General features: G+C 44.4%; 1 protein-coding gene across 1 annotated transcript; it reads right to left on the reverse strand.

Moving 5' to 3' along the window:
- Window positions 1–4,680: 4,680 nt before the first annotated feature.
- Window positions 4,681–23,973, reverse strand: REM2 (RRAD and GEM like GTPase 2). The gene is made up of 5 exons (XM_053700582.1): window positions 23,186–23,973; window positions 6,850–7,176; window positions 6,688–6,761; window positions 6,301–6,508; window positions 4,681–5,850 (listed from the first exon to the last, which is right to left on the reverse strand). Exons 2-5 carry the CDS (start codon window positions 7,166–7,168, stop codon window positions 5,573–5,575), a joined length of 879 nt encoding a protein of 292 aa, XP_053556557.1. The 5' UTR covers window positions 7,169–7,176; window positions 23,186–23,973; the 3' UTR covers window positions 4,681–5,572.
- Window positions 23,974–24,269: the final 296 nt, after the last annotated feature.

Genomic DNA, 24,269 nt, shown 5'->3' on the forward strand with positions numbered 1-24,269 from the left:
ACACACACACTGCTCTGCTGTCCTCCCCCTCACACACACACAATACTCTGCTGCCCTCCAGCTCATACACAACATTGTGCTGATGCCCTCCTGCTAAAACATACACAGCACTGCTGTCCTCGCACACTCCGCTGCCCTCCACCTCACACAAACACTGCTCTGCTGCCCTCCACCTCACACACACACTAATCTGCTGTCCTCCACCTGATATACACACTGCTCTGCCGCCCTCCACCTCTCACACACACTACTCTGCTGCCCTCCACCTCTCACACACACTACTCTGCTGCCCTCCACCTCATACACACACTAATCTGCTGCCCTCCACCTCACACACACACACTACTCTGCTGCCCTCCACCTCACACACACACTGCTCTGCTGTCCTCCACTTCATACACACACTGATCTGCTGCCCTCCACCTCATACACACACGGCTCTGCTGCCCTCCACCTCACACACTCACTACTCTGCTGCCCTCCACCTCACACACACACATTACTCTGCTGCCCTCCAGCTCATACACACACTACTCTGCTGCCCTCCACCTCACACACACACTACTCTGCTGCCCTCCACCTCATACACACACTACTCTGCTGCCCTCCACCTCATACACACACTAATCTGCTGCCTTCCACCTCACACATACACTACTCTGCTGCCCTCCACCTCACACACACACTGCCCCATCGCCCTCCACCTCACAGACACTGCACTGCTGCCCTTCACCTCATACACACACTACTCTGCTGCCCTTCACCTCATACACACACTACTCTTCGCCTTCACCTCACACACACACTGCCCCATCGCCCTCCACCTCACATACACTGCACTGCTGCCCTTCACCTCATACACACACTACTCTGCTGCCCTTCACCTCATACACACACTACTCTGCTGCCCTCCACCTCATACACATACTACTCTGCTGCCCTTTACCTCATACACACACTAATCTGCTGTCATCCACCTCATACACACACTAATCTGCTGCCCTCCACCTCATACACACACTAATCGGCTACCCTCCACCTCATACACACACTAATCTGCTGCCCTCCACCTCATACACACACTAATCTGCTGCCCTCCACCTCATACACACAATAATCGGCTACCCTCCACCTCATACACACACTAATCTGCTGCCCTCCACCTCATACACACACTAATCTGCTGCCCTCCACCTCATACACACATTAATCTGCTGCCCTCCACCTCATACACACACTAATTTGCTGCCCTCCACCTCATAAACACACTAATCTGCTGCCTTCCATCTCATACACACACTGCTCTGCTGCCCTCCACCTCATACACACACTACTCTGCTGCCCTCCACCTCATACACACACTAATCTGCTGCCCTCCACCTCATACACACACTAATCTGGTGTCCTCCACCTCATACACACATGGCTCTGCTGCCCTCCACCTCACACACACACTACTCTGCTGCCCTCCAGCTCATACACACACTACTCTGCTGCCCTCCACCTCACACACACACTACTCTGCTGCCCTCCACCTCATACACACACTACTATGCTGCCCTCCACCTCACACACACACTGCTCTGCTGTCATCCACCTCATACACACACTGCTCTGCTGCCCTCCACCTCATACATACACTACTCTGCTGCCCTCCACCTCACACACACACTACTCTGCTGCCCTCCAGCTCATACACACACTACTCTGCTGCCCCCCACCTCATACACACACTACTCTGCTGCCCTCCACCTCATACACACACTACTCTGCTGCCCTTTACCTCACACACACACTGCCCCATTGCCCTCCACCTAACAGACACTGCACTGCTGCCCTCTACCTCACACACACACTACTCTGCTGCCCTCCACCTCATACACACACTACTCTGCTGCCCTCCATCTCACCCACACACTGCCCCATCGCCCTCCACCTCACAGACACTGCACTGCTGCCCTTCACCTCACACACACACTACTCTGCTGCCCTTCACCTCATACACACACTACTCTGCTGCCCTCCACCTCATACACATACTACTCTGCTGCCCTCCACCTCATACACACACTAATTAGCTGTCCTCCACCTCATACACACACTAATCGGCTACCCTCCACCTCATACACACACTAATCTGCTGCCCTCCACCTCATACACACACTACTCTGCTGCCCTCCACCTCATACACACACTAATCTGCTGCCCTCCACCTCATACACACACTAATCTGCTGCCCTCCACCTCATACACACACTAATCTGCTGCCCTCCACCTCATACTCACACTAATCTGCTGCCCTCCACCTCATACACACACTGCTCTGCTGCTCTCCACCTCATACACACACTGCTCTGCTGCCCTCCACCTCACACACACACTACTCTGCTGCCTTCTACCTCATATACACACTACTCTGCTGCCCTCCACCTCATACACACACTGCTCTGCTGCCCTCCTCCTCATACACACACTGCTGCCCTCCACCTCAAACACACACTACTCTGCTGCCTTCCACCTCATACACACACTACTCTGCTGTCCTCCACCTCATTCACACACTACTCTGCTGCCCTCCACCTCATGCACACACTAATCTGCTGCCCTCCACCTCATACACACACTGCTCTGCTGTCGACCACCTTATATACACACTGCTCTGCTGCTCTCCACCTCATACATAGCTCTGCTGCCCTCCACCTCATACTCACACTAATCTGCTGCCCTCCACCTCATACACACACTGCTCTGCTGCTCTCCACCTCATACACACACTGCTCTGCTGCCCTCCACCTCATACACAAACTACTCTGCTGCCCTCCATCTCATACACACACTACTCTGCTGCCCTCCACCTCATACACACACTACTCTGCTGCCCTCCACCTCATACACACACTGCTCTGCTGCCCTCCACCTCATACACACACTATTCTGTTGCCCTCCACCTCATACACACACTAATCTGCTGCCCTCCACCTCATACACACACTGCTCTGCTGCCCTCCTCCTCATACACACACTGCTGCCCTCCACCTCATACACACACTGCTCTGCTGCCCTCCACCTCACACACAAACTACTCTGCTGCCCTCCACCTCATACACACACTACTCTGCTGCCCTCCATCTCATACACACACTACTCTGCTGCCCTCCACCTCATACACACACTACTCTGCTGCCCTCCACCTCATACACACACTGCTCTGCTGCCCTCCACCTCATACACACACTATTCTGTTGCCCTCCACCTCATACACACACTAATCTGCTGCCCTCCACCTCATACACACACTGCTCTGCTGCCCTCCTCCTCATACACACACTGCTGCCCTCCACCTCATACACACACTACTCTGCTGTCCTCCACCTCATTCACACACTACTCTGCTGCCCTCCACCTCATGCACACACTAATCTGCTGCCCTCCACCTCATACACACACTGCTCTGCTGTCGACCACCTTATATACACACTGCTCTGCTGCTCTCCACCTCATACATAGCTCTGCTGTCCTCCACCTCACGCTCACTACTCTGCTACCCTCCACCTCACACACACACTGTTCTACTGCCCTCCACCTCACACACACACTGCTTCTGCTGATCTCCACCTTACACATACATAGCGCCCTGCTGTACTCTACCTCACACACACTGTCCTGCTGTCCTCCACCTCACACACACTGTCCTGCTGTCCTCCACCTCACACACACCTCCCTACTGTCCTCCACTTCACACACACTTCCCTGCTATCCTCCACCTCACACACACTGTCCTGCTGTCCTCCACCTCACACACACTGTCCTGCTGTCCTCCACCTCACACACACCTCCCTACTGTCCTCCACTTCACACACACTTCCCTGCTATCCTCCACCTCACACACACTTCCCTGCTATCATCCACCTCACACACACTCCCCTGCAATCCTCCACCTCATACACACTGCCCTGCTGTCCTCCACCTCATACACACACACATCGCTATGCTATTCTCCAGTTGACATACACACTGCCCCATTGCCCTCCACCTCACACACACTGTTCTGTTGCTCTCCACCTCACTCACGCACTGCTCTGCTGCTCTCCACCTCACACACAAATTGCTATGCTGCCCCATTGCCCTCCATCTCCACACACACTGCTCTGCTGCCCTCCAACTCACACACTCTGCTTCTGCTGAGCTCCACCTCACACATACATAGTGTCCTGCTGTCCTCCACCTCACACACACTGCCCTACTGTCCTCCACCTCACACACATTGCCCTGCTGACCTACATATCACACACACACACACTACTCTGCTGCTCTCCAACTCATACACACACACACACACATCGCTATGCTATTCTCCAATTGACATGCACACTGCCCCATTGCCCTCCACCTCACACACACTGTTCTGCTGCTCTCCATCTCACACACACACTGCTCTGCAGCTCTCCACCTCACACACAAATTGCTATGCTGCCCCATTGTCCTCCATCTCCACACACAATGCTCTGCTGCTCTCCAGTTCACACACAAATTGCTATGCTGCTCTCCAGCTCACACACATACTGCCCCATTGCCCTCCATCTCCACACATAATTCTCTGCTGACCCCCACCCACATATTGTAGCTGTAAAACTCTTGCAAACACTACTTCCCATACCATATATAATGTACACTGCTTAATTACCATCTCCAGTGATATGTTTATTGAATGATTTATAACATGGACTTCCTTAAAACACACTGCCATTTTTTTGGCCTGATACTTCTACAAAATGTTCACTAGTTCATTTGCTGAAGGGGTGCAAACGTATCTAGGTTTTCACTCAGTGTCAAAATCCTGTATCCATTTACAAAAGTGACATGTCCATGTTCTTATTAAGAGTTCTTTTTTCCCAGTTTCACCAAAGTTCCATTTTATTAATGTGAATGTGACCAGTGGTGGTAGAAGTGCTTGTTTCAAAATCAACTACATTGACATTTCTTATTCTAGTCACAAAGTTTGAGCCCCTTGATATAAGCCTTTCTATCACTCTGTCCCAACACAAGCACAGAAGCATGATGGTATGACCTCAGTTGCATTCATATTGCTGTTCTTGCTGTATAAATATGAGATCTTTGCAACAATTCTTTACTGGAAGAAGGGGTGTGAAGAGTGGGCTGAAAGGCATTTGGTCTGGTCTGGGCACATGTGGTGTGTGAAGAGGCTTGGAATTTACATGACCAATTGGATGTCCTTGGCGCAAATGCTCATCATGGATCCTTTGTATAAGTGCTAGTCAATATGGCTCTTGCCATATTAAATGTGACAAGTTCATCTTGCTAGTAATCTTTTCATCCACTAGTGCTCCTAGGCCATATGGACAGACCAAAGGTTTCCTGAATCTCTGTTGACCCTGGACTATCATGCCCAATAAGTCCCTTGGCCAGTATTTGACTCCACATGTTAAACAAATTCCTAGTAAATTTTGAAACCTCAGAGACTGTGTGTGACTCCCCAGGAGCTATCTGTTCAATTTATGTGTTCCTTCAGTTACATGGCTAGCCTATGACTCCTGAAAGTTAATTTTAAGAATTAAAGTACAGACAGGTCATGGCAGGACTTTGATCGCTGCTTGAAGAAACCTCTGTGTTTTGCCATAATCCCTTGCAGAAGACGACGCGCTTTTTTGGTCAGGCTTTCTCTGCGCACTGGGGTTAAAAGGGTGGGGACGTGGGGGCTTTGTTCTTTTTCCTCCCTTCGTAGGCGAATCTGTCTAACAATTCCTTCAAGGAGTTCCTGTGTATTATGATGAAGAGCAGCTGATGTCTCTGTGTACTTACAGTTTAACATTACAGCCAGAGATCGTCCCTCTAAGGAAGAAAGGAAGATAAAAGTAAGAGACATAAATGAAACTTCTGATTGTAAGCTACCCGTTAAATCAAGGATGTCCAAAACTGGTCCCTGAGGATGTTGAACAGGGCTCAACAAACCCAGGAGCCAGAGAGCCACTGGCTTCCTAGAATTCTACCCCAGGCTCCTAAGTTTTTGGGTTATTCTCTATATATCTATATACAAAATACCACTGTCTGGCTCCTAAATATTCATACTGGCTCCTACATTTTAAACAGATTTGTTGAGCACTGAAAAGACACCCAGGTTCTAATACCAAACCACTAAAAAGCTAAATTTAATTTGCAGTTTCTCTGCACTGGAACTAATGTGTATAATAAAGGAGCACGTTATTTGTATTAAATCCATTGCTTATAATACACCCAAATTTAGCCAAATAATGATAATATGTCTCAATACTATGATGATACCTTCCATGCTGACTTCTCTGGAGCGAGCTAGGTCACCCTTATTGCCCACTATAATGATGGGAATATGACGATGTGGACGTGCAGTGCGCAGCTGGAGGAGCAGTCCTGGGAGACTCTGAAAACTCCTACGGTCTGTCACAGAGAAAACAAGAAGGAAAGCATCTCCCATCTTTAGACAGTTGTCTTTCATCCAACTTCGTGGTCCAGACTGAAATACAAAATTGAGTCAACATCACTAAATGCTAAGACACATTGTGTCTACACATCACATAATTAACTTTGATGTGTGTAGCAGCTCTGTGTCCTGTAGCTTTGTGATCTGAAATTGCACTATCAGTTTGCCATTTTGTTGATGAGGGATATGTAGGACTAAGACATGTTTCTTACCTGTTCCCATATATCATACACCATTAATGATGTCTTCTCTCCATCCACCAGTAAGTTTCTCTCATATGTATCCTCTTAAAATAAGGAGGGGAAAAGGTAGTTAACATTTTTTAAAAAGCCTATTTACCCTGCAACCACTTTTAAAATGTACACTAGACTTGCCTGGGTGTTCTGCTTCATGGGGAAAAGTGTCTTCTAAACCTCCAAATATTCCAGCAAGGGCAGTTTTACCCACTCCACTGTCTCCCAGCAACATTACTTTGTAGATTCCAGGTTCTTGATTGCTGTCTGCAGATTGTACCGAATCAGATGATCCAGAATCAACACTTGGCCAGTCCAGCTCATCCACTGCTTGTGCACGTCTCAACTGGTGTTTGTAGGGCAAGGGCATACTTCCACGCCGTTGTGTGCCTGTCGGAAGTTGGAGACTTCCACGGTGCTGCTTCAGCCCTCCCAATTTCTCTCTCTTGTTTAACGTCATATCAGTATCTGGCAGGGAAGAGAAAGGAGACAATACACATTAATAAGCCTGTAAGAACCATGGGCTTATTTGGGTTTATGCTACTGTAAGTCTATTCATTTTTAATTTGCCCTGCTCCCCATACCCTTACAGACTAAGGAGAATGGAGAATCCAAGAACACTCTACACAATGATTGATGATTTTCACCCCCTTCTTTGCCACTAAAACAACCACCATTTGAATTGGTAAAATCACTTAAATTGCATATGAAATAAACAGAAAAATCTACTTACATACAGTAAAAACTATTAAAAAATGCATTTCACAGGCTTTGTAGGACCTTTCCAGATCTGGCCACAGTAAAAGTAAACAATGATTTAATATTGATGATGTTGATGATAATAACATAATTCTATATAACTATGCAAATTTTATAAATAACATTTTAGAAACGTTAATGTAATTATGAATGGACAGTCTAATACTCATAATTAAGTTTTATGAAGTGTTACAGTTTTAAGTAAACCAGGAAATGGTCACTATTGTGAACAGAGCATATAAAATATTTTTTTTTTTAAATGTGAAAGAGCAGTCAATACTTGTAATGCAAAATAGTCTGAAATATAATTCCAAGGACTCAAAGCTGTTGAATTAAAGGGACTGTCTAGTCAAAATTAAACTTTCATGATTCAGATAGGACATGCAATTTTAAACAAATTTCCAGTTTACTTTTATCATCAAATTTTCTTTGCTCTCTTGGTATTCTTTGTTAAAAGCTAAACCTAGGTAGGCTAAAATGCTAATTTCCAAACCATTGAAGGCTGCCTCTTATCTCAGTGCCTTGTTATAGTTTTTTACAGTTAGATAGTTTACGTGTGTCATAAAGATAACATTGTGCTCCCTCCCGTGGAGTTATGTATGAGTCATCACCGATTGGCTAAAATGCAAATCTGTCAAAAGAACTGAGATAAGGGGCAGTCTGCAGAGGCTTAGGTACAAGGTAATCACAGAGGTAAAAACATAATTTATGCTTACCTGATAAATTCCTTTCTTCTGTAGTGTGATCAGTCCACGGGTCATCATTACTTCTGGGATATTAACTCCTCCCCAACAGGAAGTGCAAGAGGATTCACCCAGCAGAGCTGCATATAGCTCCTCCCCTCTACGTCACTCCCAGTCATTCGACCAAGGACCAACGAGAAAGGAAAAGCCAAGGGTGAAGTGGTGACTGGAGTATAAATTAAAAAATATTTACCTGCCTTAAAACAGGGCGGGCCGTGGACTGATCACACTACAGAAGAAAGGAATTTATCAGGTAAGCATAAATTATGTTTTCTTCTGTTAAGTGTGATCAGTCCACGGGTCATCATTACTTCTGGGATACCAATACCAAAGCAAAAGTACACGGATGACGGGAGGGATAGGCAGGCTCTTTATACAGAAGGAACCACTGCCTGAAGAACCTTTCTCCCAAAAATAGCCTCTGATGAAGCAAAAGTGTCAAATTTGTAAAATTTGGAAAAAGTATGAAGCGAAGACCAAGTTGCAGCCTTGCAAATCTGTTCAACAGAGGCCTCATTCTTAAAGGCCCAAGTAGAAGCCACAGCTCTAGTGGAATGAGCTGTAATCTTTTCAGGAGGCTGCTGTCCAGCAGTCTCATAAGCTAAACGAATTATGCTACGAAGCCAAAAAGAAAGAGAGGTAGCAGAAGCTTTTTGACCTCTCCTCTGCCCAGAGTAAACGACAAACAGAGAAGACGTTTGTCGAAATTCCTTAGTTGCCTGTAAGTAAAATTTTAGAGCACGGACTACATCCAGGTTGTGCAGTAGACGTTCCTTCTTCGAAGAAGGATTTGGGCATAAAGAAGGAACAACAATCTCTTGATTGATATTCCTGTTAGTAACTACCTTAGGTAAGAACCCAGGTTTAGTACGCAGAACTACCTTATCCGAATGAAAAATCAAATAAGGAGAATCACAATGTAAGGCTGATAACTCAGAGACTCTTCGAGCCGAGGAAATAGCCATTAAAAATAGAACTTTCCAAGATAACAACTTTATATCAATGGAATGAAGGGGTTCAAACGGAACGCCCTGTAAAACATTAAGAACAAGGTTTAAACTCCATGGTGGAGCAACCGTTTTAAACACAGGCTTAATCCTGGCCAAAGCCTGACAAAAAGCCTGGACGTCAGGAACTTCTGACAGACGTTTGTGTAACAGAATGGACAGAGCTGAGATCTGTCCCTTTAATGAACTAGCGGATAAACCCTTTTCTAAACCTTCTTGTAGAAAAGACAATATCCTAGGAATCCTAACCTTACTCCAAGAGTAACCTTTGGATTCACACCAATATAGGTATTTACGCCATATCTTATGGTAAATCTTTCTGGTAACAGGTTTCCTAGCCTGTATTAAGGTATCAATAACTGACTCAGAAAACCCACGTCTTGATAAAATCAAGCGTTCAATTTCCAAGCAGTCAGCTTCAGAGAAGTTAGACTTTGATGTTTGAAGGGACCCTGTATCAGAAGGTCCTGTTTCAGGGGTAGAGACCAAGGTGGACAGGATGACATGTCCACCAGATCTGCATACCAAGTCCTGCGTGGCCACGCAGGTGCTATTAGAATCACTGATGCTCTCTCTTGTTTGATTCTGGCAATCAATGGAGGAAGCATCGGGAAGGGTGGAAACACGTAAGCCATCCTGAAATCCTAAGGTGCTGTCAGGGCATCTATCAGGACTGCTTCTGGATCCCTGGATCTGGACCCATAACGAGGAAGCTTGGCGTTCTGTCGAGACGCCATGAGATCTATCTCTGGTTTGCCCCAACGTCGAAGTATTTGGGCAAAGACCTCCGGATGAGGTTCCCACTCCCCCGGATGAAAAGTCTGACGACTTAAGAAATCCGCCTCCCAGTTCTCCACTCCCGGGATGTGGATTGCTGACAGGTGGCAAGAGTGAGACTCTGCCCAGCGAATTATCTTTGATACTTCCATCATAGCTAGGGAGCTTCGTGTCCCTCCCTGATGGTTGATGTAAGCTACAGTCGTGATGTTGTCCGACTGAAACCTGATGAAACTCCGCGTTGTCAACTGGGGCCAAGCCAGGAGGGCATTGAGAACTGCTCTCAATTCCAGAATGTTTATTGGCAGGAGACTCTCCTCCTGACTCCATTGTCCCTGAGCCTTCAGAGAATTCCAGACGGCACCCCAACCTAGAAGGCTGGCGTCTGTTGTTACAATTGTCCAGTCTGGTCTGCTGAATGGCATCCCCCTGGACAGATGTGGCCGAGAAAGCCACCAAAGAAGAGAATTTCTGGTCTCTTGATCCAGATTCAGAGAAGGGGATAAGTCTGAGTAATCCCCATTCCACTGACTTAGCATGCACAGTTGCAGTGGTCTGAGGTGTAGGCGTGCAAAGGGTACTATGTCCATTGCCGCTACCATTAAGCCGATTACCTCCATGCATTGAGCCACTGACGGGTGTTGAATGGAATGAAGGGTGCGGCAAGCACTTTGAAGTCTTGTTAACCTGTCCTCTGTCAGGTAAATCTTCATTTTTACAGAATCTATAAGAGTCCCCAGGAAGGGAACTCATGTGAGTGGAACGAGTGAACTTTTCTTTTCGTTCACCTTCCATCCATGTGACCTTAGAAATGCCAGTACTAACTCTGTATGAGACTTGGCAGTTTGAAAGCTTGAAGCTTGAATCAGAATGTCGTCTAGGTATGGAGCTACCGAGATTCCCCGCGGTCTTAGTACCGCCAGAAGAGCACCCAGAACCTTTGTGAAGATTCTTGGAGCTGTAGCCAATCCGAATGGAAGAGCTACAAACTGGTAATGCCTGTCTAGGAAGGCAAACCTTAGGTACCGGTATGTACTGACCCTCTTGGATCATAGGTAAAATTGTCCGAATAGTCTCCATCTTGAACGATGGAACTCTTAGGAACTTGTTTAGGATCTTTAAGTCCAGGATTGGTCTGAAAGTTCCCTCTTTTTTGGGAACCACAAACAGATTTGAGTAAAACCCCTGTCCCTGTTCCGATCGTGGAACTGGGTGGATTACTCCCATTAACAAGAGCTCTTGTACGCAGCGTAGAAACGCCTCTTTCTTTGTCTGGATTGTTGACAACCTTGACAGATGAAATCTCTCTCTTGGAGGAGAGTATTTGAAGTCCAGAAGGTATCCCTGAGATATTATTTCTAGCGCCCAGGGATCCTGGACATCTCTTGCCCAAGCCTGGGCGAAGAGAGAAAGCCTGCCCCCCACTAGATCCGATCCCGGATCGGGGGCCCTCAATTCATGCCGTTTTAGGGGCAGCAGTAGGTTTCCTGGTCTGCTTGCCCTTGTTCCAGGACTGGTTAGGTTTCCAGCCTTGTCTGTAGCGAGCAACAGCTCCTTCCTGTTTTGGTGCAGAGGAAGTTGATGCTGCTCCTGCTTTGAAATTACGAAAGGAACGAAAATTAGACTGTCTAGTCTTAGTTTTGGCTTTGTCCTGAGGCAGGGCATGGCCTTTACCTCCTGTAATGTCAGCGATAATCTCTTTCAACCCGGGCCCGAAAAAGGTCTGCCCTTTGAAAGGTATATTAAGCAATTTAGACTTAGAAGTAACATCAGCTGACCAGGATTTTAGCCACAGCGCCCTGCGTGCCTGAATGGCGAATCCTGAATTCCTCGCCGTAAGTTTAGTTAGATGTACTACGGCCTCCGAAATGAATGAATTAGCTAGTTTAAGGACTCTAAGCCTGTCCGTAATGTCGTCCAGAGTAGCTGAACTAATGTTCTCTTCCAGAGACTCAATCCAGAACGCCGCTGCAGCCGTGATCGGCGCAATGCATGCAAGGGGTTGCAATATAAAACCTTGTTGAACAAACATTTTCTTAAGGTAACCCTCTAATTTTTTATCCATTGGATCTGAAAAAGCACAGCTATCCTCCACCGGGATAGTGGTACGCTTAGCTAAAGTAGAAACTGCTCCCTCTACCTTAGGGACCGCTTGCCATAAGTCCCGTGTGGTGGCGTCTATTGGAAACATTTTTCTAAATATCGGAGGGGGTGAGAACGGCACACCGGGTCTATCCCACTCCTTAGAAACAATTTCAGTAATTCTCTTAGGTATAGGAAAAACCTCAGTACTCGTCGGTACCGCAAAATATTTATCCAACCTACACATTTTCTCTGGTATTGCAACTGTGTTACAATCATTCAGAGCCGCTAACACCTCCCCTAGTAATACACAGAGGTTTTCCAGTTTAAATTTAAAATTTGAAATATCTGAATCCAGTCTGTTTGGATCAGAACCGTCACCCACAGAATGAAGTTCTCCGTCCTCATGTTCTGCAACCTGTGACGCAGTATCTGACATGGCCCTAATATTATCAGCGCACTCTGTTCTCACCCCAGAGTGATCACGCTTACCTCTTAGTTCTGGTAATTTAGCCAAAACTTCAGTCATAACAGAAGCCATATCCTGTAATGTGATTTGTAATGGCCGGCCAGATGTACTCGGCGCTACAATATCACGCACCTCCCGAGCGGGAGATGCAGGTACTGGCACGTGAGGCGAGTTAGTCGGCATAACTCTCCCCTCGTTGTTTGGTGAAATTTGTTCAATTTGTACAGATTGACTTTTATTTAAAGTAGCATCAATACAGTTAGTACATAAATTTCTATTGGGCTCCACTTTGGCATTGCAACAAATGACACAGGTATCTTCCTCTGAATCAGACATGTTTAACACACTAGCAAATAAACTTGCAACTTAGAATACAATTCAATTAGAATAATATTAAAAACGTACTGTGCCTTTAAGAAGCACAGAAAATCTATGACAGTTGAAAATTAATAAATTGAAACAGTTATAGCCTCAATCCTTGTAAACAACACAACTTTAGCAAAGGTTTAATCCCAATAGCAAAGATAACAAATTCTGAAAGCAGGAAACAATTACAGAATAAACGTTTTTTATCACAGTCAACTATAATTCTCACAGCTCTGCTGAGAGAAATTACCTCCCTCAAAATAAGTTTGAAGACCCCTGAGTTCTGTAGAGATGAACCGGATCATGCAGGAAATACAATGAGCTGCTGACTGAAATAACTGATGCATAGAAAAGGCGCCAAAAAACGGCCCTTCCCCCTCACACACAGCAGTGAGAGAGAACAGAAACTGTCAGAAAAAGATTAAGCAACTGCCAAGTGGGAAAATGGTGCCCAAACATTTATTCACTCAGTACCTCAGCAAATGAAAACGATTTTACATTCCAGCAAAAACGTTAAACATAATTTCTAGTTATTAAACAGCTTAATGTACTTCTTACAGTGTAATTCTAGTGAAGTACCATTCCCCAGAATACTGAAGTGTAAAGTATACATACATGACATTATATCGGTATGGCAGGATTTTCTCATCAATTCCATTGTCAGAAAATAAAAGCTGCTACATACCTCTATGCAGATTCATCTGCCCGCTGTCCCCTGATCTGAAGTTTACCTCTCCTCAGATGGCCGAGAAACAGCAATATGATCTTAACTACTCCGGCTAAAATCATAGCAAAATCTCTGGTAGATTCTTCGTCAAACACTGCCAGAGAGGTAATAACACACTCCGGTGCTATTTTAAAATAACAAACTTTTGATTGAAGATATAAAACTAAGTATAATCACCATAGCCCTCTCACACCTCCTATCTAGTCGTTGGGTGCAAGAGAATGACTGGGAGTGACGTAGAGGGGAGGAGCTATATGCAGCTCTGCTGGGTGAATCCTCTTGCACTTCCTGTTGGGGAGGAGTTAATATCCCAGAAGTAATGATGACCCGTGGACTGATCACACTTAACAGAAGAAACCTATATTAATATAGCAGAGTTGGTTGTGCAAAACTGGGGAATGGGTAATAAAGAGATTATCTTTTTAAACAAAACAAATTGTGAAGTAGACTGTCCCTTTAAATAAGACCATACATCATTTCACAAGGTTGCTGAAAATGGATTAAAATATTGATGTCTAATGCCCCATGCTTGGTATAAGAGGTGTCATTGCACACCTTAATTTTCTAGTTATAACTTAGTTATCATGGATTTTTAGCTGACTGGAATGTCTTGATATCTTGAAAAACCTGTGAAAACCTGTTCTTTCTCTTAGATGTTCTGGTGAATTAGAAACGAGCCACACTCTATAAGAATATAGTTATGCAGACAATATTTAATCTAAGTTGAATTATTTGCAGCTCCCTTACATATATTGCCCTAGTCTTCCAACTACATATATCTCTTTTAAAAATGCAGAGTCTCCACTAATTCAGGCATGGGTAGCTAGGGATCTTGGATGTATAAATCCCAAGTATCTGTATCACTGATGTCTATAAAAGTTAAACCCTTACAGGTGCATTAAATAAATGCAACTTTGTTTAACTCCTTCAGAGCACATACATACTTAGAAATTCAGCCTATTGGCAGCAATCCTGTTACATGTCTTGTGGTATTATTATACAGTTACACATCTAACCTAATCACCCGTTTCTGATCTCACTCCCCAGTGTTACATAATAATATCACTACCCCCACCTAATCCAGGATGATCCGAATCACAGACCAGTAACCAGGGCAAATCTAGATTACCCCTCCCATTAAGCTTAAAATGGAACAACTGTTGATAAGGAGGGCGTGTTTGGCATTGATCAGATTATGGTTAAGTGACCAGATATAAATGCAGAATCCTTATTAATATGCAGGACACGTATTTGGAAGTAATTGTTAACAATGCATTTGTGTAAGTGCCTCAAGAGATCTAGCCATTCATTATAGCCCACATATAATTGTTTGCTGATTCATTTCTGTTTTTTTCTTAATCACACATTGTTTTTGTTGGTACTTCTGCCAAGCAGTGTAAATGTTGAATCATAAATGTTACTACAAATGCATCTTCTGACAAACAAACCACATGATCCACGCACCCTCATAAGAAGAATTTAGGAATAACTCTTTCTGGAGAGTGATACCCCAGAAAACCTCCACCCTAGTATTTCATGCAAAAAAAAAAAAAAGTTAGGGTCATAAATGTCATGACTGCAACTGACAGAGAGACCACAAATTCTAACTTCTTGATAAGAAGAACTATATCTATCTATCTATCTATCTATCTATCTATCTATCTAAAAGAAAACCGCATAAATATATTTAGAATTAGCATTTTTTTAACTAACATACTGATACACTATTGTAAATTCCCAGCATATTGACTAGCTTTTCTAATATACCATTCAAAGTGAGTCTTACTTGCCACAACATACACTGTTAATTTAGTAATTTAATTTTGCCTTGTGATATACGTATGTATTGCTAGAAACTGAACATAGATAGAATTTGATACTCTGCATAACTGATTAATCATAATTGTAAAATGAATAGATCATGTTAGTTTTACCATGCTATGTATGTATATATTGCTACAAACTAGATTAGATAGATAGATTATAGATTCGATAGATATAGATAGAATAGATAGATGATAGATTAGAAATAGATAGAATAGATAAATAGATGGATATAGATTGCTAGATAGATATTGATAGATTAGATATATATAGATAAATAGATATAGATAGATGATTGATATATGGTAGGTAGATAGATAGATATAGATAAATAGATATAGATAGATAGATATAGATAAATAGATATAGATAGATAGAATAGATATATGATAGATTAGATAGATCGATATAGATGATAGATAGATATAGATAGATGATAGATAGATATAGATAGATGGTAGATTAGATATAGATAAATAGATATATATATATATAGATAGATATATGATAGATAGAATAGATAGATGGATAGATATAGATAGATAGATATAGATAGATGATAGAAAGATATAGATAGATGATAGATAGATATAGATACATAGAAGCTATAGATGGATAGATCATTTAATAGTCAGAATTAGTGATTATTCATAAAGTGACCGTGTGCAATATCACTGTAGCTTTAATCATACATACAGCAAACATACATCTATTTAGTGATAAACATAAACTCACCAGTTTGAAGCTCCAGTAGTTAAATAGGTGGACATCCAGAGACAAGCAATCTGACTATTCTTTGCATAATAGAATCCATTCTCGGGGGAATTAAATATATGATTATAACTGTTCTACCTACCTGTAACTTATCATTCCCTGTTCTCTTCTGCCTGTGCCCCCTCCTCTCAGTATATGACTCATACCCAAACCCCCTCTTTCATTCCCTAAACCCCTCTTTCATACCTTGTCTCCTGCTTGTGTCCCCCTCTCTCTCACTCTGACAGATGCTCAATCCCATCTGGTATGTCCCTCCCCTTCCATTTAAATATCCCCAGCTAGACACACACAGTGGGCTGGGGAGACCCTCCCTCTGATGATGCTTTACATGTAAATCAGAATGTGATGTCATTGGGATTCCCTTTCTACAGGTCACATGACCCCCCTTTTCCCTCCCCATCTATACCATCACTGTCGGAATTCTGTCTCTGCAGGCTCCAGCTGCCCACATGTGCCCAAGAGGTGCAGCAGGTCTGTGCTCACAAACGATGAAGGCTTCCCTAACACTACTACAGTACAATCATGCCAGTGTATTTGTGTGAATGTTTTATCGATCTTACCTGCCATATTAATGGAATAAGTATCAAATCAGTGGCACACGGTTGAATAGCAACTCAGTCTCAGGAAAATGAATTATTACCATACTGTTCAAATAATGGTAATGCTATGGGTGGGGGGATGATATTAACTGTTTATTCATTTATTGCATTGGGAGCAGCTATTAGAGATGATAAGGTCCCTCACAAAATCACAAGACTGCATGTTTACATAATGCCTGTCCTAGGCTGAGGCTTTATTTACATCCTGAATGCATGCAATATATGTATTACTGATGGCTAAAGGCAGGAAAACGTGACTACAGAAATATGCAAAACGTAAGCATGCAGTTTTAAAACAAAAAGTGCAATAACCTCTTGGATTCTGGATTAGAAGAAATGCAAATTCCAGGTATATTTAAAAGCAGGACGTCTGCCTCACAGTTTCCTATGCCCTTGTTATACCAGTCTCAAACATCTATCTCTAAACTCCTCTTTTTATCCCTGATCATTACTCTCTCTTTAATCCTACTCATCATTTCAAGATCTGTACGCTGATGTAAAGCATGTAAGGTTATTACAAATGAGCAGCTCACGGAAAACTCATTAGCAGTGTTGCTCTCATAACAAAGCAACTTCACACATTAGCAACTTGCAAATGGAATGCACAAATAACATACACACATATCTATGAACTCAAATACAGTGGCAGCACACAAAGAATGTGACTGAGCTGTGGTGTCAGATAAACAACACACATTGCAGAGCCACGTGCAGAGCTGAGCTGGCACTGCAGGTGTTAAACAGACGTAGGCATGGATAGACGAGGGCTCTCAGGTGTCTAGTTATGTCTCATGCTCGTATGGTTATTAGGGACATTACAAATTAGTGACAAAAAGGAAATTAGACTAATGCTCTAATTAGCATTAAAACCACAGGTGAGCAATAGAGCAAGGCGGAGGGAAATCGTGGGTGGGGAGGAAGCAGACACATGTGGAGAGAGAGAGAGGATGAAGCACAGCAATGAAGAGGGGAGGGGGATACCCGAGGAGGGAACATAGTGCAGCAAGAGGGGAGAGAGAGGGAGAATACTCATGCAAACTAATATGGAAAGGGAATAGAAGAATATGCAATGATGGATCTGAGTTATAGGGAAGGGACTAAAAGGCAGATCAGTCACAGAGGGAGAGGCAGCAAGGGAAAAAACAAATCGATATGATATGGCAAGATGTGAAAGCAGAGAAATATGGAGTGAGGGGGTGCAATGTGAAATGAGGAAAAAAAAGAGTCGTGTTGTAAGAAATGAAGCAGAACAAAGGGCAGTAATTATATTCACATATTTTATATTAAGCTATGCAATATACTTTCATTATTTATTTGTGTTTCTTAAATTGTATGTCTGAAAATTATGTTTTTTTCAATTCCTGTATATAGCAGACTTCAGAAGCCTAACCATTCTACATTTTCAACAATGATTGCTTGATCACATCAGTAACTCATATATATCTGCCCCTAACTGGCCACATAAAAAGGAAATACACTGAATATATTCAGTTAAATTTAAGGGATTAAAATGCCCTATTAATTTGCAATATGTAACTACAAAAACCTCTTTAACTAATTTGGTTGCATTTATTAAAAATCTACACACAAACATCAAGCAGAAGCAGCATTACCTTAAGGTGGTGGCAAGCAAGCCCTAAACTATAGGTAGTTTTACTAACCTATGGCTAGATTGTCAGTGGCCCAGACAATCTGACACAGAGCGTAGGCCGGATTCTACGTCCTTTGACAGAGGCAACAACACTAGGAGCTGTTCGGCCCATTGCACACCCAAGGAGAAAAGCCCATGCACAATCCTAGAGGTGTCACTCCCCTTGTCAATGGCTGTCAGTGTCACTCCCCTTGTCAATGGCTGTCACTGTTTCCCCTCTCTGCCTGCTGCCTGGGCCACGACTAACCGTCAACAGAATTCTGCCCAAGATTCTCGCCACCAACTCATTCAGGAGGATTAACAACTTGGAGCAATGCTCTTCCTACAATTCTAGGCTGTGATCAGTTAGATGAACGCCATCAGGGCGGTATAATGACTTGCTGCCTGCTGTAATGTTTTTGTGTCGAACAGCAACCTTGCTCATCTCCCTATTAACTTTCTTTCCAACACTAAAAGCTGCCTTATTGCAGACCATATGCCTCCACAGGAGCCAAGTGATATTTGACCATGCCACACACACTCCAGACAACCACGCACACAACCATCTAAGGTCAGCCTGCATTCTCTTAATAAGATCCAAAGTGCGCATAGACCCCAGGTCATTGCCCCAGATGAATCACAATCACTTGTGGATTTCACCACCTGCGATAGGCTTCTTGCAGCAACACTGGGAGCTCATGCCAGCACAATTCCCTATAGTCAAGCCACCGCACTACAATGCTAGACATCTGAAATCCTAACTGGCCCCCCTCAGGAACTGCTAGGGCCCTGATGGACACATGGACAAGTGTAAAACTATCCAGAGCATAACTAGACCTTGAACGGAGCCTTGTGCTCTAAAACAAAAAGAAAGTAAGACCACCACCGGGGCCAACAAAGAACTGAAACATCAAACCATAACAACTTGAACAAGTAACTCAGCAGTCTCCAGAGACCTCCCCATTGCACCTAAGCAGCCTGATAAAGAACCTAAATCTTTGAGACCTCCAACGCCCAACAAATAATGTCCTCTGACCACTTTAAAAACACAGTGCTCGTAGTAACCCCACCCTAAAGGAATGTGGTGGAATCCTAAAAGGATCCAAACCAGCCTTCAATGCCGTTCATGCCAGAAGATTACAAAATTGGAAACGTTTTTAAAGGACTAACATCCACATGGTCTAGGAATTGCTCACACTCAGGCCTCAATCTGACAAACTTCAAAATCAACTCCCAAGGACATACTTCAGACCCAACACTATGTGGAAGGGAAAGCCAAACATCCCTGCCATCCTCGTCTGTCTTTGACCCCAGAATATAAAGAAGCACTGAGTTACCTGTCACCCGAAATTTCTCTGCCTGCACCCCGCAACCCATAACCTTCCAGGAAGTGGAGGAATCACTAACTCTCAATGCGCTGTGAAAAGCTAATCCAAAAGCCTCACAACGCCCCCAGCCCTTGACCACCTTTCTCACCAAAAATGTAATAGTCAGATCTGGAAACAAAAGATTTACAATGCAGCCAGGCGCCCCTGTACTCATTTCCCTGTTTCTCAAATGCAAGCAAATTCATCAATACCCCAATGGTGGCACAACTCACCTCCACTCCTTTACTCAGACAGAAGCTCACCCATTCATCCCAGTGCCTGATGTAGATGTAAGCTGCCCATGTTGCTGGGGCTAGGGATGCTCGGACAAGATTGACAATACGGTTCCACTGTTTACCAGCTTCCAAAGAAAAGAGGGACATGAACATCCATTCTCACCTGCTTTAGGAGCCACCAATCAAAATTTAGTCCATTGGAATCTGGACAAAGCATTAGCAATCAAACTGTAAACTCCAGTCACATGTCAAGCTTTAAATTCAATGTTAAACTGAAGGCACCTGAAGACTAGATATCAAAGGTACTGCACAACAACCAGGGAGGAGGCAGACGACCTATTAATAGCAAAATAATCACTCAACCATGCACCCCACAGCTTCATGGCCACTACAATCAGAAACAAGCACAAATTATGCATCAAGTCAGCCGCAATCCATTAAGCAGACCATAGCTCCACAATCTATTCCCCATCCCAACAGGCTCTATAGCCTACAGCCCCTGTTGCATCAGTAAACAAATGCAACAACTGATTAGAAAGAGGCCGCTCCCACCAGATGCATCAAGAACTTCTCTCCCAGCTGCCAATTAAATACCAGCCCATGGGGATCACTCTCCTAGCAAAATTAAGCAAACCCAACAGAGACTGTAGATCCTGAACCGTTAACCTCTCAGAATAGGCAGCCGTCCGAACCTCCTTAAGCATCTTGTTTACTTTGTCCACAGGTAACCTGCACTGCATGGCCAAGGAATCAATCTCTATCCAAAGAAAAGTCAGACACGTACATGGGCCTTGTTTCCTGTCTTCTGCAAGGAGTACCCCGAAGTCCTTCATGACAGTCTTTAGGATCGACATCAGCTCAGCACACTGACTACTGGATGGTTTCCTACTAAGAGAAAATCGTCCAGATAATGTGCTACACAATCAACCCTTTCTCATGCAACTACCACTCAGTATAGGAGGTTGCTCAGCATATCAAGAAAGGATCAAGAAATTGCGCAGACCATCGAGAGACACCTGTCCACTTAGTAGTCCCCCCCAAACCAGCAGCCCATTAGTCTGAATAAAGAAGGATGAATAGGCAATAGCCTGAAAGCTAACTCATGTGAGGAGTTAGGGTGAGTGGAACTTAATATATAGGATTAGATATGCAGGAAGACCAAAGTCTTTATAAAGGCTTTAATAAAGTAATACAAAACAGAACCAATGATGGGTCACTTTCAAGGTTCAAAGAACAGCAAAGTCCAGGAACAGGCCATGGGTCAGGTACCGAGAGATCAATCCAGAAAGGAGAAATCTAGGAGCCAGTTGGTTTAGATGGACATGCAGGCACAGGATACCAAGTGGGTACTATTAGTGAGGATGCCACAGGATTCCAGGTAGGTGCAGCAGGATTGAGGTAAGCTGTCACTGGTATAGTAAGCACAGGAAACTCAGCAGGCACAGGATACCCAGCAGATACTGTTGGTAAGGCTGCCATGGATACCAGGAAGGTGCTTCAGGATTGAGGTAAGCTGTCACTGATATAGCAAGCACAGTAGACTCAGCAGACACAGCAACAATGTAAGTATTCACAGAGCATGAAAACAAGGAAGGTATACATAGAGCACACAAACAGCTCACAATAACCTCAGAGTGATGGGCTAAGTTGCTTTATATAGAAACTCCCACACCTGTAGGTGGGAGTTCCTGTAATTAGGTTGCAATCCCTTTATAGCTGAGCAGAGCGTGGCCACATGTACCTAGCTAGAGGCAGCAGACGCTGCTGAAGATGGACCTCAGCTTTCCTCCATGTGGAGTGGCGAGACTGGTACACTAACACAGGTAAGCTGCTTACACTTCACATCTAACTTTGCCATCAAGGTCCCCTTTCCAGCCGACCTTACAAGCTCAAAGGCTTCATCAAAGGATTGGTAACGCAAAGTACCCAAATCTGGATCAATGTTAATGGACCGACCTCTGGGAAAAGACAGATGTTGTATCAAGCAATATTTTGCCAGCTTTCTTCTTCAGCATGACCACTAAAAGTGAAATTACCAAATCAGTGATGAGTAAAAACTTAAAAGGACCAGCCATCCGGCCTAGTGCTAGCTCCTTAGCCAACATGTTCTGGACCACCTTAGGACATTTGTGTGCAGGCTTAAGATTCCTATACATGCATTACTCAGAAACCTGGCACGAGCCTGGGATTTTAAACCCCTCCCTTAAACCCAGCTGCCCTGCGCCAGGCTAGCACACTAGCCATACCCTGATTGTAGCACTCTCAGCAGGGTGTCTGTCCTTATCTTTTTTGCTCCATATCCCTTGTCTCCCGTGATGGCTTTCTTTTTTGCGCACTCAGACCCAGGTGGGGTGCCACAATACTTGTACACATGGTGAATGGAACAGGCAGCCTCATTATAACACATCTTATCCTGGAAATGCCAACACTTGCTCTTTTGTCTGCAAGCCCTGACCACGAGCCTCAAAGGCCCGACTAACACCCCTGGTGATGTTGAAATCATCTCTCAAGACCTAGGTGCGACCACAAGCCCTGTAATTAAGCAATGGGTTGCGTGCCATCTTTCTCCTGTAAACCATGTTATACTCTCTCAAAGTGCGATCCCTGTACCTATGATTTATCCAGTCGATAGTATCCATGTACTTCAAAATGGCAAGGGCTTGAGCAGCCCAGCACTCCAAAACCAACATACGAAAACAACACTGCCTTTCCTGAAACATGTCTAGTCTCTTGTACTTCTTTGGGCCAGCCCCATTCTCAGCCATCTCTTTCTGCCTATATGCCTCTACTGAGAGTTCAAAGATGTTCATGTACATCCCATCCTGAATCCTACTGATGAACATGCAATGCATACACCACACAGGGTTACGTGTCACCCTGAACAGCCACTTTTCTTGACATTACCTGTGACGCTGTTGGCCCTGTCCCCGTTGTCCTGCGTATACTTATTCACATCCACCAGGCAGAGCTCCCTAAAAATATCCCCCTGCAGCAACTCGCCCGCTGTCCTTGCTATCTACAGGAGCTTGAGCATCTTAAACATTTTCCTGACTATCCGACTAGAGTCAGAAGAGGAAGAACTCCCACCAACAAGAACCAGAGTAAAAAAGGACTCACCGGCACCAGCCTGGGCTGCTCCAACTTGTCCTGCCCCAGGAGCCTCCAATGGTCCTGCATTCGGATCCAGGGATTCAGAACTAGCAACCCTTGTTCCGGCCAACTCAATGCCAGGAAAGGAGCCTTGCTCAACTATCTGCAAAACAGGAGAAGAAGAGAGAGGACAGGGACCCCATGCCTATGACTAGCAGCTACTACCAGTCCCACTGTCTTTCCTCAAGTGAGTGATCCCACCACTGGCCCCCTGAATCTCGCCATGCCCTCTAGCATCACAAGCAGCACATCTAGTACGCAAACCACCTATCTGCAAAACACTAGCACCACTCACACCATGCACCAGCTTTCTAGGCACAGGGCTCAAGTCCAGTCCAGGCTCACAGTGATAACCATCAGCATCTACATTTTCCAAACTTCCCAACACACCTTTGGCCACACCAAGCCCATCCATAGCACCAACTGTCCCTGGAGTCATATATGGCCCATTGCCACCTTGCACACTACACTCTCACATTTACACTGAAAACACTACTGAGCTCAGAAGCCCTGTCAGGCTCATTATCCACATGCCTCCGCTAGAGCGGTAAAGTAGGCCCATGCAGTTGTTACCCTCTGGTTCGTCATGGCTGCCACCACCTAATGGGAACAGATGGAGGAAAAGTGGAAAGAGGGAGGTTAAACCCTGGGAAAGGGGAAGAATGCACACCATCAGAAGTGGGTGGGACTGAGCCCTCCAAATTTAGCCACCCTCCTTTTCTTCTCCTACACAAAGGTTGACCAGACAAAGAAGGAGCAACATCCTGGAGCCTGCGAGGAAGAACAGAAGCCCTGCAATGACAATTCATACTGAAGCTTCAAATGCCAAAAGAAGAAGGGGCCAAAAAGTTACCTTTTATCCTCGGTAAGTCTCCACCCTTACACCTGCATAAATGTTACATTCACCTCACACACACACTTTCCTCCTAAGGGCATTAACCCTTAGGTGTGCTTTGGACTAAAGAGGACCCTGCACTATCTTTTCATGGGTTATGACCAAGGACTACAAAACAATTAATATTTTGTTAACAAAAATGTTAGCGCTATTGTG

Source organism: Bombina bombina, chromosome 2 (genome assembly GCF_027579735.1).
Source record: "Bombina bombina isolate aBomBom1 chromosome 2, aBomBom1.pri, whole genome shotgun sequence".
NCBI classification, from domain to species: domain Eukaryota; kingdom Metazoa; phylum Chordata; class Amphibia; order Anura; family Bombinatoridae; genus Bombina; species Bombina bombina.